Here is a 13,337-nt window from a genome sequence, read left to right as displayed (position 1 = left end):
CTCTGCTTTTAATCCCATGTCTTGTATTGCCCTAAGTAGTACCTAATATCATCAAATCCTGAACTTTTCCAGGTGGTCTGTTGACAATCTGTAGGTTGTTTCCTCTTATGGTCAGAGTTCCTCGTTGCAGACACTTGGGTGCAAGCTTCTTCTGGTCAGTTACCATGCCTTCATCTGCTTTTGTCTTGTAAACCTTTTCTGAAATCTCTTATCTGCTAATAGCTACTCCCTTTCTCTCTTTGTATTTATAACTTAAAAAAAAAAAAAGCAACCCTTTACTGTCATTTTAGAGTGTTTTGTACAAGAGAAAAAATCAATGTGTGTGGTTTATCTCTAGTGTTAATCAGAATTTTTATCTCTTAATAGTTGAGGAAAGTGAATCTCAGAGAGATTGTCACTTGACAAACTCACATTGTCATTGAGAAGAGGCAGGAGAGTTCAGATGCAGTTCTATACCATAATGCTTCCCATTTGTGAACTTAATTTGTAAGGTATCCATATAAACTTAATTTACCAAAGAGAAATGCTATTAAAAATTAAAAGAGCTATGGCAGTAAGTCTCTTTGCAAAATGAGTCATGAGCTAAATAAAATGAATTCAGTCTGAACCGTAGGTTATAGATTCTCTAAACCAGGCCTAAATAAATTGATGATATTAGGCTTGTTCTCAATAGCTTGGCTTCTGCTTTATATAAAATTTAACTCTCACCCTGTTTTAGAATTTTTGCTCATGACTGCTCATACAACTTTGGTGAAGGCTCTAGCATCTTTTAGGAGATATATGGTTGATATATGCCTATGATGTTTCTAGGGACAACCAAGAAGTATCAATCTAGTGCATGTTACTGTTAGTTAATAATTCATAACCTTTATTTTTAATGTTATCATAAGTAATTTATTAAAAAGAACCACGCTTTTTTTTTATTGTTGCCACTATTCACTGACGTGTAAAAATGGAAGAATTGTAGCTCAAGAATATCTCACTGAATAAAAATAGTCACAAAGTGTTCTTTACATCAATGGCTATGTTGAGGGTACTGTATTGTTTAGTAAGATGAATATATTAAATTATGCATTTGTTTGTATTTCGATTTGTGTAACTCTTCTTTCCTTATTGGTCTTTTTCAATTCTTTTTTGGCCAGAGGTGAAATGGTAGTCAAATTTAAATATATTAAATATTTGCATGGCTAGGAGAAATTTAATTGCTGAACTAATTTTTAAAATAAATTATGGCCTTAATACATGCCTGCTACCTTTTTTCCTTAGTGATACAAGTAGCAATATGACATCAATTTAATATCAAGATTTAAATATTTTTCTTTTTCAAACACAGGAACTCTCTTTTTAAAAATTTCAACTATATTTGGACTTGGAACCCCATATACAAGCAGATTAAAGCAATGCTCCCCTGTTGATGTTGGAAATGAGTAGCCTGGAGCCTCATAGCCACTGTCCCCTGCCTCTGCCAGCCACGGCGCCTCCTTGGAACAGTTTTGAAATTACACATGCAGCGACGGAAAGAACACAGTCTTTGGAATCAGACAGATCTGGGCTTAAATCCCAGGTCTCCATGTGGTAGCTTTCAAACCTTGGAAAATTGATCCAGCCTCTCTGAACTTTGGTTTGCTGCTCTGTAGTGAGGGGTGTCAGTCTTTACTTTGTAAAAGTGTTTTAGAATTAGCTGAGATATTGTGCTGCACTGCACAACACATGACACAGAGTAGGTGCTCAGGAAAAGAGCTGCCTTCTTGCCATGTAAAATCTGACTACAGCTTAGAATCTAACTCTTTTTTTTAATAAATTTATTCATTTATTTATTTATTTATTTATTGGCTGCATTGGGTCTTCGTTGCTGCGCACGGGCTTTCTCCAGCTGTCGTGCTTGGGCCTATCGTTGCAGTGGCTTCTCTTGTTGTGGAGCACCGGCTCTAGGCTCGCAGGCTTCAGTAGTTGTGGCACATGGGCTCAGTAGTTGTGGCTCGTGAGCTCCAGATCACAGTCTCAGTAGCTGTGGCACAAGGCTCAGTAGTTGTGGCACATGGGCTTAGTTGCTCCGTGGTATGCAGGATCTTCCCGGACCAGAGATTGAACCCGTGATCCCTGTGTTGGCAGGCAGATTCCTAACCACTGAGCCACAGGGAAGTCTCTAGAATCTAACTGCTTAAGAATGGTGCTGACTTTTTCTGGGTGAATAGTATGGCAATCAGCTACTAGAAACATGGATTCTCTCTAACGCTTGAAAAGAAGGCATACATGAATGTATGTATACACACTGAACTTTAGCTAGAAGTCAAAAACTCTTACCTTTGATTGCTCCTGTGAAGACTGGGTGCCATCAGGGTGCCTGAAGTGGAGGTTGCACTGTGTGTCACTGCGCCATTCACACGACCAAAGGGGCTTCCAGGGCTTGAGCCTGTCAGGGTGGCTGGCGCTGGTCTGAGGCCTTGATATCTCAGCGTTCTTGGATGCTGAATGTATTGCATGGTTTCATTTGCAGCAACTCCAACCTCTCGTAGACCTCAATAGTCCTACTTTGTGGTGTGGTGGAGTGCCTTATCAAAATGGAAACTGTGGGTGAAGGGTCATGTACGTACTCTAGATTTTTGTGAGTAAATTTGCCTCCACAGGTACTAGATACTGATTGGAGAGCTCCAAAAAGCTCTCATAGAATTAAAAACATTTTTTATTCTGGCCCAGTGTTTTCATTGGAGGAGTCTTTTTTTTTTTTGGCGGAGGGGCTGCGTCGGATCTTAGTTGTGGTGTGCAGGGTCTTCACTGAGGCATGCAGGATCTTTCATTGCAGTGCATGGCCTTCTTTCTAGTTGTGCCTGCAGGTTTTCTCCTCTCTAGTTGAGACATGCAGATTCCAGAGCGCCTGGGCTCTGTAGTTTGCGGCACACAGGCTCTCTAGTTAAGGCGTGTGAGCTCCGTAGCTGTGGCTGGCAGGCTTAGTTGCCCCGTGGCATGTGGGATCTTAGTTCCCAGGCCAGGGATAGAACTCATGTCCCCTGCACTGGAAGGCAAATTCTTTACTACTGGACCACCAGGGAAGTCCCAGGAGAAGTCTTTATACCATAAAAGGAAGGAATGGCTTTCCCCCATATTATGTCATCTTGTTCTTTTCTCACCTTACACACCTGCCCTGGGTGATTTGATTTTTACCTACATCTTAGCCTAAAACAAAGATCACATCTGTCCCTCCAGCCCAATGTGTTCTCCTGAACTTCAGGGTGATGGAGCCAGTTCTTCGGTGGACCTTTCCTGTGAATGTCACTGAGTATGAGATTTGACTTACTCAAATTCAGTGTATTTTATCCTGATTTCCCTCTGTTTCTATATTCCGTGTCCTGCTAAAAGGTGCCGTCCGTTATCCAGTCTTGACATCAGGGAAAGACTCTGCCAAGTAATGTATTGTGGCCAGATTTCTTAGGAGAAGACTAACTAGAATTCTCTAGTAAGCAGCTGGTTTTGGTTGCCGGATTTTGGTAACTGTTAGTAATCTAGGTAATAGTCTTACTCATGATGAAAGCATAAAGTAGTTTGCCTTCACCTTGTGGTGTTAGGGAAAAATAGGATGTTAGAGTTGTTTATTGGAAGAACACACACACATACACATACACACACACACACGTATATATGTAGGCAATTTCCATTCTGAAAAACTTGAGTTGTAGTAGGAATTTCCCAGGCAGAGAGGGCAAGGGATAAGTGGTCTCAGCAGTGATAACAACATTGTTCAAAGACATACCTGTAGTAAGAGAAAGAGGAAGCAAGGGCAGGGGGAAGAAAATAGGCTCCTGTGAATGTCTGAGAATGTATATGGTGACATTAGGCACTGTAAGCATTGTGAGTGACAAGAGATGGAATCAAAGAGGGCCACAGGGGCCAGATCCACCAAGACCTTACATGCCATGCTGGGGAGTTTGGATTTTATCCTGACAGGGGTGCACAGCCATTGCAGGCCTTTAAGGATGATCAGATTTGAAATCTAAAAGATTGCTGTGGCTTTTGTCTGGAGAGTAGGCTGGGGAACTTTAGGAATGGATGCAAGGAAATAGGTTAAGTCACTGCTAGCAATATTCTAGAGGAGAGGTTATGGTGTCCTGATGTTTCATCTGATTTTTTAACAAGTGGGAATGTTATCGTTTGCAGAAAATGAAAGAATGGAGACACAGCATGGTTAAGTTCAGTTTTGGGTGTATTGAGTTTTTGGATGTTTGCGTTTCCAGTGAAGCATCCAGGTGGGTATGGATGTCTGGCTGATTGTTGGATATACAGTCTGAGTTGAGAATACAAATCTGAGATTCATCTGATTAATCTTTGAGAAACGAGACCTCATAAGAAGATCGTGAAGGTAAAGCAGCCCCAGGCTGAAAGTTGGAGAAACATGATATGTAAGGGTTGGCTAGGAGGATGTGAACTTGAAGGAGATGGAGAGAGTATTCAGAGAGGAAGAATGGAAACCTCAGGGTGATGTCATGGAAGCCAAAGGAAGATTGGTTTTCAGGATCAGATTCAGTCTCACCTCCTGTAGACACATCACATGAGACCGGGGCAGAAAAAAAAAGTACGTTTAATTAGCAGTTAGGGCATTGTCTCTGAGAGATCATGGTCAGAGCACAGCTGGGGAAGAAGCCGGATTACAGGGGCTGAAGGACTCATTGAGAGGAAATGGAAAGAAGATGGTGAAGGTTGGTGACTCCTTTTAAGGAGGTTGGTAGTGACGAGAGAGGAGAAGGCTGTCCCTGGACTTAGACTTTTGAATGATGGGCTTACAGAGGGGGCAGGTGAGGAAGTGAGGTTCCTTAGGAGACATCAAGCATTATGAAGTGGTGCCCTGGTGGATCCTTGGAGGAGGAGTCCTTCCTCCCTTCATCGTGAGGATGCGTGAGTGAAGGAAGTGGGACACATGCAGCTGCTGTGATGCAGGTAGAAGAGAGGTGGAGGCAGGACTGTGAGAGAGCCTCTCCGTGAAGCAGAAGGTAGGGGCCTCTGCTGAGCAAGGGATGGGATGGTGGAGAGGGCATGGCTTAAGCGGTGTGGGAAAGGTTTGAAATAGCTGCTGTGGAAAATGGGGATGGTTGCAGACTGATTTCCAGCAAAGGCTGTAAATCGTGAATTGGTGGCAGCCTACATCTGCACAGGTGTGCATATCCCTGTGGATTTTTAAAGCAAGACACATTCACTTATGTGGAAAAGATAAAACTGGAATTTTTCTGGGTGGGGATAACCGAAGAACAAACAAAAGAGGCTTTGAGGGTGTTAGCTGTATTTGATGTCTGGATAGAAAAGATATGAAAATTTGTGGGAGCTGAAAGGGACAGAGTGAGAGAGGCCAGAAGCTGTGATGAGGCGGAAGGACTGGGGTGGTGGGTGCACCTGGGACAGTGCGGTGAGCGAGCTGGAAAGATGACAGGGTGTGAACACTCGGGAATACCCGAGATTGAAGTTCACAGGCTGGGTGCTTATGGGCAAAGACAAGGGTCAGGGTTAGCCAGATGGTGAAGTCCAGCGGAAGTGGAAGTCATCAGAGTTGAGGGTGCTGAGGAACTGGAGGTAAGGGTGTTGTGGGGATTATCCCTGCTGTGCACAATGAGAGCAAAGCCTGAGGGAGAGAGGATGACCAAGCCAGGTGCTTGAGACACTAAAGGAAGAGTGATCTGGCCCTTCACTGTTTCTAACTCGACAGACTCTTTGTTTGGTGACACTCTTTACCCCTTGGCCTTCTTGACCTTGTTCCTTGTGCCAATCACCATGTTGGGACAGCACCTGCCACCTGTTAGAGGCCACCAAAAGAGGTGACAGACTATTGACAATTAGACCTGCAAATGAGTTCTTACATCACTAGAATGTAGGCTCTGTGAAAGCAGGGCTATTGGTATATTTTTTTTTCCACTGTTGCATCAAAGCACATAAAGTAGTATTTTGCTGTTCATCACTTATAGAAGAATGAATACCTTAAAGTTTGCCTTGACCCTGACTGCTCCTTGGTACTGCCGGTCTCAGCCTACTGCTGCATTCCCCCAAACGCTCTTTCAAGTCTTCTCTATTTTGGGAGCTCAGATCCCAGCTCCACCTCTGCGTCCCTCCTTCAGCTAAGCATCTCTCCTGTCACTTGACTGAGGTCAGAGCCGCTTGTTGGACCCTGCTCAACCTCTTCTCCCCCTTACAGAGTTGCTCAGGCTTTAGCCACTTCCTTATCACTGTAGTTGGAACAGGAAGTGCCCCGACTCCGCTCCAAGGCTCATGCTTCCTCATTATTAGAAGTATTGAACTGAACTGGTCTCTTAGTCTCATTACCTTCTGCTTTTCTTTCTCAAACCCGTCATCCCTCTCTTGTATCACAGTTACTCCCTTCCCACCAGGTATAAAGCTGGGCCACAAAACAGGAACAAAAAGCCATTTCTTCTGTCTTGGAACTTGAAGTGTCACCTTTTTTCCTTTTCTCTAGTTAAAAAAAAAAAAAACTCCCAAAAATGTTGCCTTCTATTGAATATTTATCGAGTGTTCCTGTTTCCTTGCTATGTGTTCAGTGTTTAACACCTTGTGTGTGGGGCTGTACTCACAAATTGCTGAGCTGTTATGACTATTTCTCCTGCATCCCTAGGGCTTTTCTGCGGTCTTCATTCCTTCGTTTATTAGTCCAACAAGTATTTAAGCACCTCTTATTTTCAGGCACATTTCAAGGTGCTAGAGATAACAAGCAATGCATAAAACAGACAAAAAGCCCTGTCCTTGTGGCTTTTACTTTCTAGAGGAAGAAACAGATGTTAAATAATAGTGTGTGTGTGTGTGTGTGCGCGCGCGCGTGTGCGATGTGTGTGTTTGATGCTAGCAGGTACAAAGGAGAAAAATAAGGCAGAGCAGGGGTACAGGCAGTTTCTGAGGGAAGAGTTTACTATTTTAGATAGAGTGACTGGGGAAACTTCCCATGAAGAGATGACAGGTAAGTAAAGGTCTGAAGGTGGTGAGGGGGTGTAAGTCCTATAGCTGTGTGGGGAAAGAACATTTTAGGCAGAGAGAAGAGTGAATGCACAGTTTCCGAGGGATGAGTGGGCCTCGTGTTTCTGGAGAACAGTGAGGAGGATAGTCCTCATCTTTCTTGACCTTACAGTGGCATTTGGCATTTGCTCCCTTTTGCTTCTGGAAATATCCTTTGTCCTTTGCCTTCAGAGACCAGTATTCTGGTGGGATGACTGTTCCGGTTTTGGCCTTCCCCATCTCTTACGCTGATTTTTTTCTTCTTTGTGCCTGCCTTTTAATCTTTTTTCCCCAAGGCTCTTTCATTGCCCCCCCTCTCCCCCTGCACACTCTGTGTATCGCCGCATTGCGTTCTTAACTGTGCTCTGCCTGCTTCACCAGGGGACCACAGATTCAACGTTGGACGTCTGGTGTGTTGCCTCACCTCCCCCAACCCCCACGAAGGCTCTAATCTCAGCTTTCCTTCTGTTTCCCATATCCATGTTTGGCTTAACTACTTAGGTGGTTTCCCAATTTAGAAAACTTAGTCATCTGTGACTTTGTTATCCCTCACCCTCCACTTCTAATTGGTCATCTTACTGACCTCATTCTCGGTCCTCTGTGCCCCAGTCTTCTTCAGCCACACTCCTGCCATAATAAACATACTTCACACTTCCGCGTGCTTGACCCTTGTGTCTTGAATGCTCTTCTCACCCTTCAGGAGCAAGCTCAAATGTGACCTCCTCTCTGCAGTGGATTCTCCCCATCCCCAGCGAAATTAGTTTTGTCCTCCATTGTGTACATCTCTCTCCTTCCCTCCCACAATGATAGAATGATGAATATCCTGCTGGACTGTAAGTTCCTTGAAGCCACAGCTAAGTCTTATTAATCCTTGTACCTAATGCTTTCCTGTGTTTCCCTGTATTGAGCACGTAGCAAAGAGAATAGACAGATGGACGGGTGAATTTGGACTAAGGACACTGCATTACGATATATTGAGTATGAAGGAAAAAAATTAAATTCGCAAGATACATATGCCTTATTAAGTAGCCTTTATATGCAGAATACCAGCGTCTTTGAGGGCAACTGGAATTGATGTTTTGTTAGTGTTTGCTTGAATCTTGAGTGCTTTCATTCTACAACTCACTTGTTGGAACAGTGGCAGACAGCCCTGTCGGCAGGTGACATTGGCCCTAGCTTGTGGCAGGCTGAACTTCATTGTTGTCTAGGCTGAGGGTAAAGAGCAGCTTCTTTATATCAGACTTTAAAATGTAGTTATATAAATATAGGGTTTGTTGTGTTAACTTTGAATACCAGTGCTCTTTCCTGCTAATTTTCGTCTCTAAATTTAAATAGGATTTTGTTGTTGTTGAAGGTATTTTAATTACTGATACAAATTTCTCATAAGATTATTAAGCAAAAATTAAGCAACTAAGACATTAAAGGAAACTGAAAAAATGCTCTGTGGTACATTTAAGACACAGGGATTCTGGAATAGCAAAGAAGTGATAGTTGAGGGGAAGGAGAAACAAGTGATTTTTTAAAAATTTATATATATTACTCTAAAAAGGTTAAATGTGAAGGCTTTCACTAGTTTAGCAAAATGCATTTTTCTCATTTAGAAAGCAGTCCATTATATTTTGAAAGGAGTTGTCAAGTAAAAATAATTGAGACAGTGAGATAAATAGTATTTTTGACAGAAATTGTTTGTCTTGAGATCTTATGGATGTCAAAAAATGTAATCTCCGTGTTCTCTTAGTTTTCCTTTTTTTAAAACCATTGCCCCAATTTTATAAAATGCCTTTGTGGATCTGTAAAGCATTTCAAGAATATTTGCATTATTTTAGTGAGTAGCCTGTAGTTCACTTTCCTTGTGTAGCCTGCCAGGATGAGCAGTCATTCATACTAGTTGCAGGAAAGAAATCACTGTTCTCTTCATGTTACACACACAGTTCATTTTGAAGCAGGAAGAAATATTGTGGATTGTCATCCTAACAAATTAAATGGAGTAGTTAAAAGCAAAAAATGTGTCTTTCATACACATGATCACTTTCAAAATGTCAACTTGCGTATTTTCTACTGCTGTCCTGGGAAGCTATTTATGCTGTTGACGTGAGGAGAGGGCACAGTTAATTTATAGCACAGGCTCCCATAAGGAACAGGAGGCTTGGTGGGTACGGTGGAGACATGTGGGATCGAGTTGCAATTGAAACCAGTAAAAGGTGAGACTTGGAGTGACTCTAGAAGGCTGGCGATATTCTAAATGTAGAGACTCACAAGTTATATTAAGGACCTAACACACAGAAAAATGCTTTGCTGTGTGTTTACTCAAAAATATTCCTGACTCCTAAGGTGGGAACAAACAAAAAATATTGTTTGCTTGAAATTAATTTCCTGGGCTAATAGGTTCTAAACATTTTCTCAACTGTTCATATGCCAAATATTATTAGTGGTTAGTGGAACAGTCCTTTAAACTGTTTTGAATTTGAATTAAAACAGGGAAAGGAAGTGAACAGATGACATTATAGTTATGATGTTCTTGCCTTCTTGAAGATCAACTTCTTACAAAACTTTATCCTGTGAACCTGCCGTGGCCTAAGGTGGTTTCACCTTGGTGTCCTGATATTTTTCTGACTCGCACTTGAGCTTTCCTTCTATAAGGACTAGTGAGCATGACATCTGACAGATATTATCAGGCCGCATTCCTTCTACAAGTAGGTGAGTGAGCCTGTTGGGAGGGTGGGCTGAGCTGGCCCTTGGCCTGAAGCTAAGGCAGCTTTGGGGAGGAGTGTGCTCGGGGACGCCAGCGCGCGCCGTGACGGAGCAGCTCCAGCTCCTCTCAGAGTACACGGGACGGGGAGCTTGCCTCACTACTCGGTTGGTTATGAGCAGGTAAAACGTGCCCCTGCACGTTCTCAACCTCTGCAGGAATTCCCGGTGCTGCCCACCGTTTGCATGAACGCCCATATCAGGGCTTTGTGTTTTACCTTCAAGAGTTTATGGTGGGCTTTTCCTCTAAATTGATACACCATGTTGCTGTCTTTCCTCATCTTCTTGAGGAACAGTTTTCCACCCTGTGGCAGCTTCAGGGGTTAACACAATGCTGAAGTGATGAAGTCTATTTATGTGTTGTCTGATGTACTGAGTGTGTGAAAATACTGTCCATTAGCTCTGTAATAATAAAGGCTAACCTTAAATACAGGCAAGGTCTGCTATGAGCTGTCCCTGTACGTATCTCTCCATACTTACCTTTTGCTCTCCTCATTTCATACTCTCACCTCCAGTCATTTTAAACTCCTTAGAAGCCGACACCTCACTAAATGCAAAGAGAGCAGGGAGAAGAAGGAGCAGGGAGGGGAGAGCAGAGAGGGAGGGAGATGCACAAGCATCACATAGGCACTTTTTAGGTCTCCTTCAGAGGGCACTTCCTCTAGGAAGCATCCCCTGAGTTACCTCCTCTGCTCTCACCACCAGCAAATCTGGACTAGTTACTCCTGGGTCCCCAGGTGGGCTGTACTTCTCCCTTTGTGACATTTACTGTATAGCTTTGTTAAAGTTATGCTGACTGTGCCCTTCAGTAGGTTGTAAACTGCTAGGCAACAGAAGCCATCTGTCTTATTCATGGATGTATCCCTGGCATCTAGCACAGAGTGTGTCATGTAATAGGTGATCAGTCAGTCAGTGTCATTTTTTTTTTTTAAATAATGTTGCTTAATATTCTCTATTTTGTTTTCAAAGATTCCTCAAAGTGAAGACAAAAGGAACCATTCTGAGAGGCTAATCAGTCTTCCAACACAGGATGATTCCAAAAAGCCAAATGACCTTTCTGGTTCCACTTCAGACGCCAAAATAGGAGAAAGCGATAAACAGCCAAAAGAAAGCTTTTTTCAGTTTCTTGGTAGCTTATTCAATATCTCAGGAAAATCATCTCCTGGTGAAGCCAAGCAGTCTTCTTTCAAAGATGGACATGACAAAACCGAGAAAGACTTACGAAATCCCAGTGACCATCGTGAGGAAGGGGTCCAGAAGAAGAGGGCCGTTGTCAGTGGCTCCCTGGGAACCGAGGCACTTCCAGCAGAAGAAGAAGAGTCCAACTCAGCTGAACTCTCAGATGCCTTTTCTTTGGATACAACACAAGAAAGTGAACAGGAAACCAGTGATTTGCCAAAGTAAGTTTAAAATTTACTTAGCTAAAAAATTGAGCTTTTGGACCTAGCTTCTGAGCCTTAGTTCTACTACTATTAATTAAGGGGATTAGAAGAAGTATTCTGTAATGCCCCTGCTACTAGGTGAAAAATTATATGATTATATGTACCATGCATGCATCCAGGGCCTTTTGAGCTATTTTAGAGGGTGGTCATTTTAGGTGCCATAGTACAAGATTTCTTTCTTCTTTTTTTTTTTTTTTTGGTTGCACTGTATCAGGTACTTTATTTTTTTTTAATTTTTTTAAGCTCTTTATTGGAATATAATTGCTTTACACTTTTGTGCCAGTTTTTGCTGTACAGCAAAGTGAATCAGCTGTATTTATACATATATCTCCACGTCATTTAAGGAAGTCTCAGAAATAAAGCTTGATTGAGACTTCCTTAAATGCAAGTGTTTTCTGTTGTCTGGATTCTTCTGTAGTAGGACAGGCAGTGTGTTCAGTATCTGCATTTTGGGAACAAAAATAGTCCTAAGGTTTGTGTTCACATTCTCTCAATATCTTTTCTTTGTGGAATCCAATTAAAGAGGTTAAGAAAAGAAATTAAATTGCCTTTATTCATAAAATTAGCCCTTTGAACCTTTCCCACAGCTCCAAGAAACAAATCTTGCACAAGGTTAGGAGCATTTCACCACCCCTTTTCTCTTTCTTTGATTTACGAATGGGCACTAACTTGTTTTTCTTTTACTCAAATAAGTTAGAAGGAACATTTTCTATCCAGAAAATGTTGAGTCCATTAGACATTTTGTGTAACATAAAAGTATTCATTTGTAACTAATAAGGATCTGTTTTATTGATTTTAATTTAACCTCTACTTGAGAATTATTTTTAGTCTTCGAAGAGGTCATCAATATCATAGTCAGATATGGATGACAACTTAGAACTATGTGACTCTTTATAGTTTCAAAGTATCTTCATGTGTGTGCTTTCTGTCAGTTCCTCATAGTAAGCTTTTGAGGTGGGTGTAGGCACAGACCCATCTTACAGTTCTGAGAACTGAGACCCCAGATGGATTTGGGTTTGCCCATCAAGAGTGATGAGGTTCAGCTTGTCCTACCAGTTGCTAAAATGTACTGATAAAGCTACATTAATTGAAATGATGTCATACTGGTGTAAAATTTGCTAGACACTTAAATGGAACAGAATAGACAGTCTAGAAATAGACCCTCGTATATTTTGTGATTTGAGACCTTGAATGTGATGGCATTATATATTCTTGTAAAAAGGGAGACTTGGGGAAATGGGAAAACAATTTGGAGAAAAAAATAAAAGCTAGATACTCATCTTATTTTTATATTAAAATTAGATGGAATAAAAATGTTTAAGAAACACAAAACTAAAAGCAGCTAAGTGTGAATTATTTTGCTGAGAAACAGTTTTCTAAGCATGATAGCAATGGAAAGTATCAAGAAAGAGAAGATCAGTAGATAGGATTGCTTCCAGTGTTCAGACTCCCTTATGTCAAAAACTGTGAACAATGATATATTAAATTGGCAAATGAGAAAATTATATACAAAAAATATCAGAATGCTTTAACTGATAAGCATTTTAGACAACTCACCAGTAGAATTAAATGAGCAGACAATATAAACAGACCATTCAGGTAAGTGGGGAAGAGGTTTATTCTCACTAGCAATCAAGGAAATGAAAAGTAAAATGAGAACTTTTCTCCTTTTAACTTGATAACAGTAATAAGTGATAACACTCTGTGAGCTGGAGTTGATACAGCTGATGCTCATCATGTAAGTGCTGTGAGTGGAGGGCACCTTCCAGGGCAGTATGCATAAAGAACCTTGAAAAGCTTGTAGGTTGTTTCTAATGATATACAAAGCTGTTTATTGAAACATTGTTTGTAGGAACATGTAATTGGAGACAAATGTCCAGCAGAAGAAAAATGATTAAATTTGGGTACATCATGATAAAGGATTGTCTAAAGCAGTGCTATTCAAAGTGTGGTCCTTGCATCAGCATCACGGGGGAGTTTCTAATGAGGAATTCAAATTATATAATTCAGAACCACTAAATCAGAATCTCTGGGAGTGAGGCCCAGCAACCTTCTAACAACCTCCCCAGGTGACTTTTTGGTTCCAAAGCAATTTAAAATGGTGGGGATTTTGAGCTTACATGGGAATTGGGTAGAGTCAAGTTTGTGCTTTTTCTTTCTTCTCCT

At 41.5% G+C, this 13,337-nt stretch overlaps 1 protein-coding gene across 6 annotated transcripts in view; it reads left to right on the top strand.

Annotated features, from left to right (window-relative positions):
• The window catches only part of CRYBG3 (crystallin beta-gamma domain containing 3), a 111,452-nt gene that overhangs the window by 20,908 nt on the left and 77,207 nt on the right, over positions 1 to 13,337 (top strand). For all 6 annotated transcript variants that reach the window (XR_009047666.1, XR_009047665.1, XR_009047668.1 and 3 more), the window contains exon 3: positions 10,699 to 11,129. Coding sequence is in view for 2 of the 6 variants with exons in the window: in XM_057696373.1 (XP_057552356.1) it covers positions 10,699 to 11,129 (431 nt within the window). In the remaining 4 variants the exon portion in view is untranslated. The remainder of the gene's footprint in view (positions 1 to 10,698; positions 11,130 to 13,337) is intronic.

Source organism: Hippopotamus amphibius, chromosome 10 (assembly GCF_030028045.1).
Source record: "Hippopotamus amphibius kiboko isolate mHipAmp2 chromosome 10, mHipAmp2.hap2, whole genome shotgun sequence".
Lineage (NCBI taxonomy): Eukaryota > Metazoa > Chordata > Mammalia > Artiodactyla > Hippopotamidae > Hippopotamus > Hippopotamus amphibius.
The sequence above is the reverse complement of the archived record's forward strand: the minus strand, read 5'-3'. Positions and strand labels throughout refer to the sequence as shown.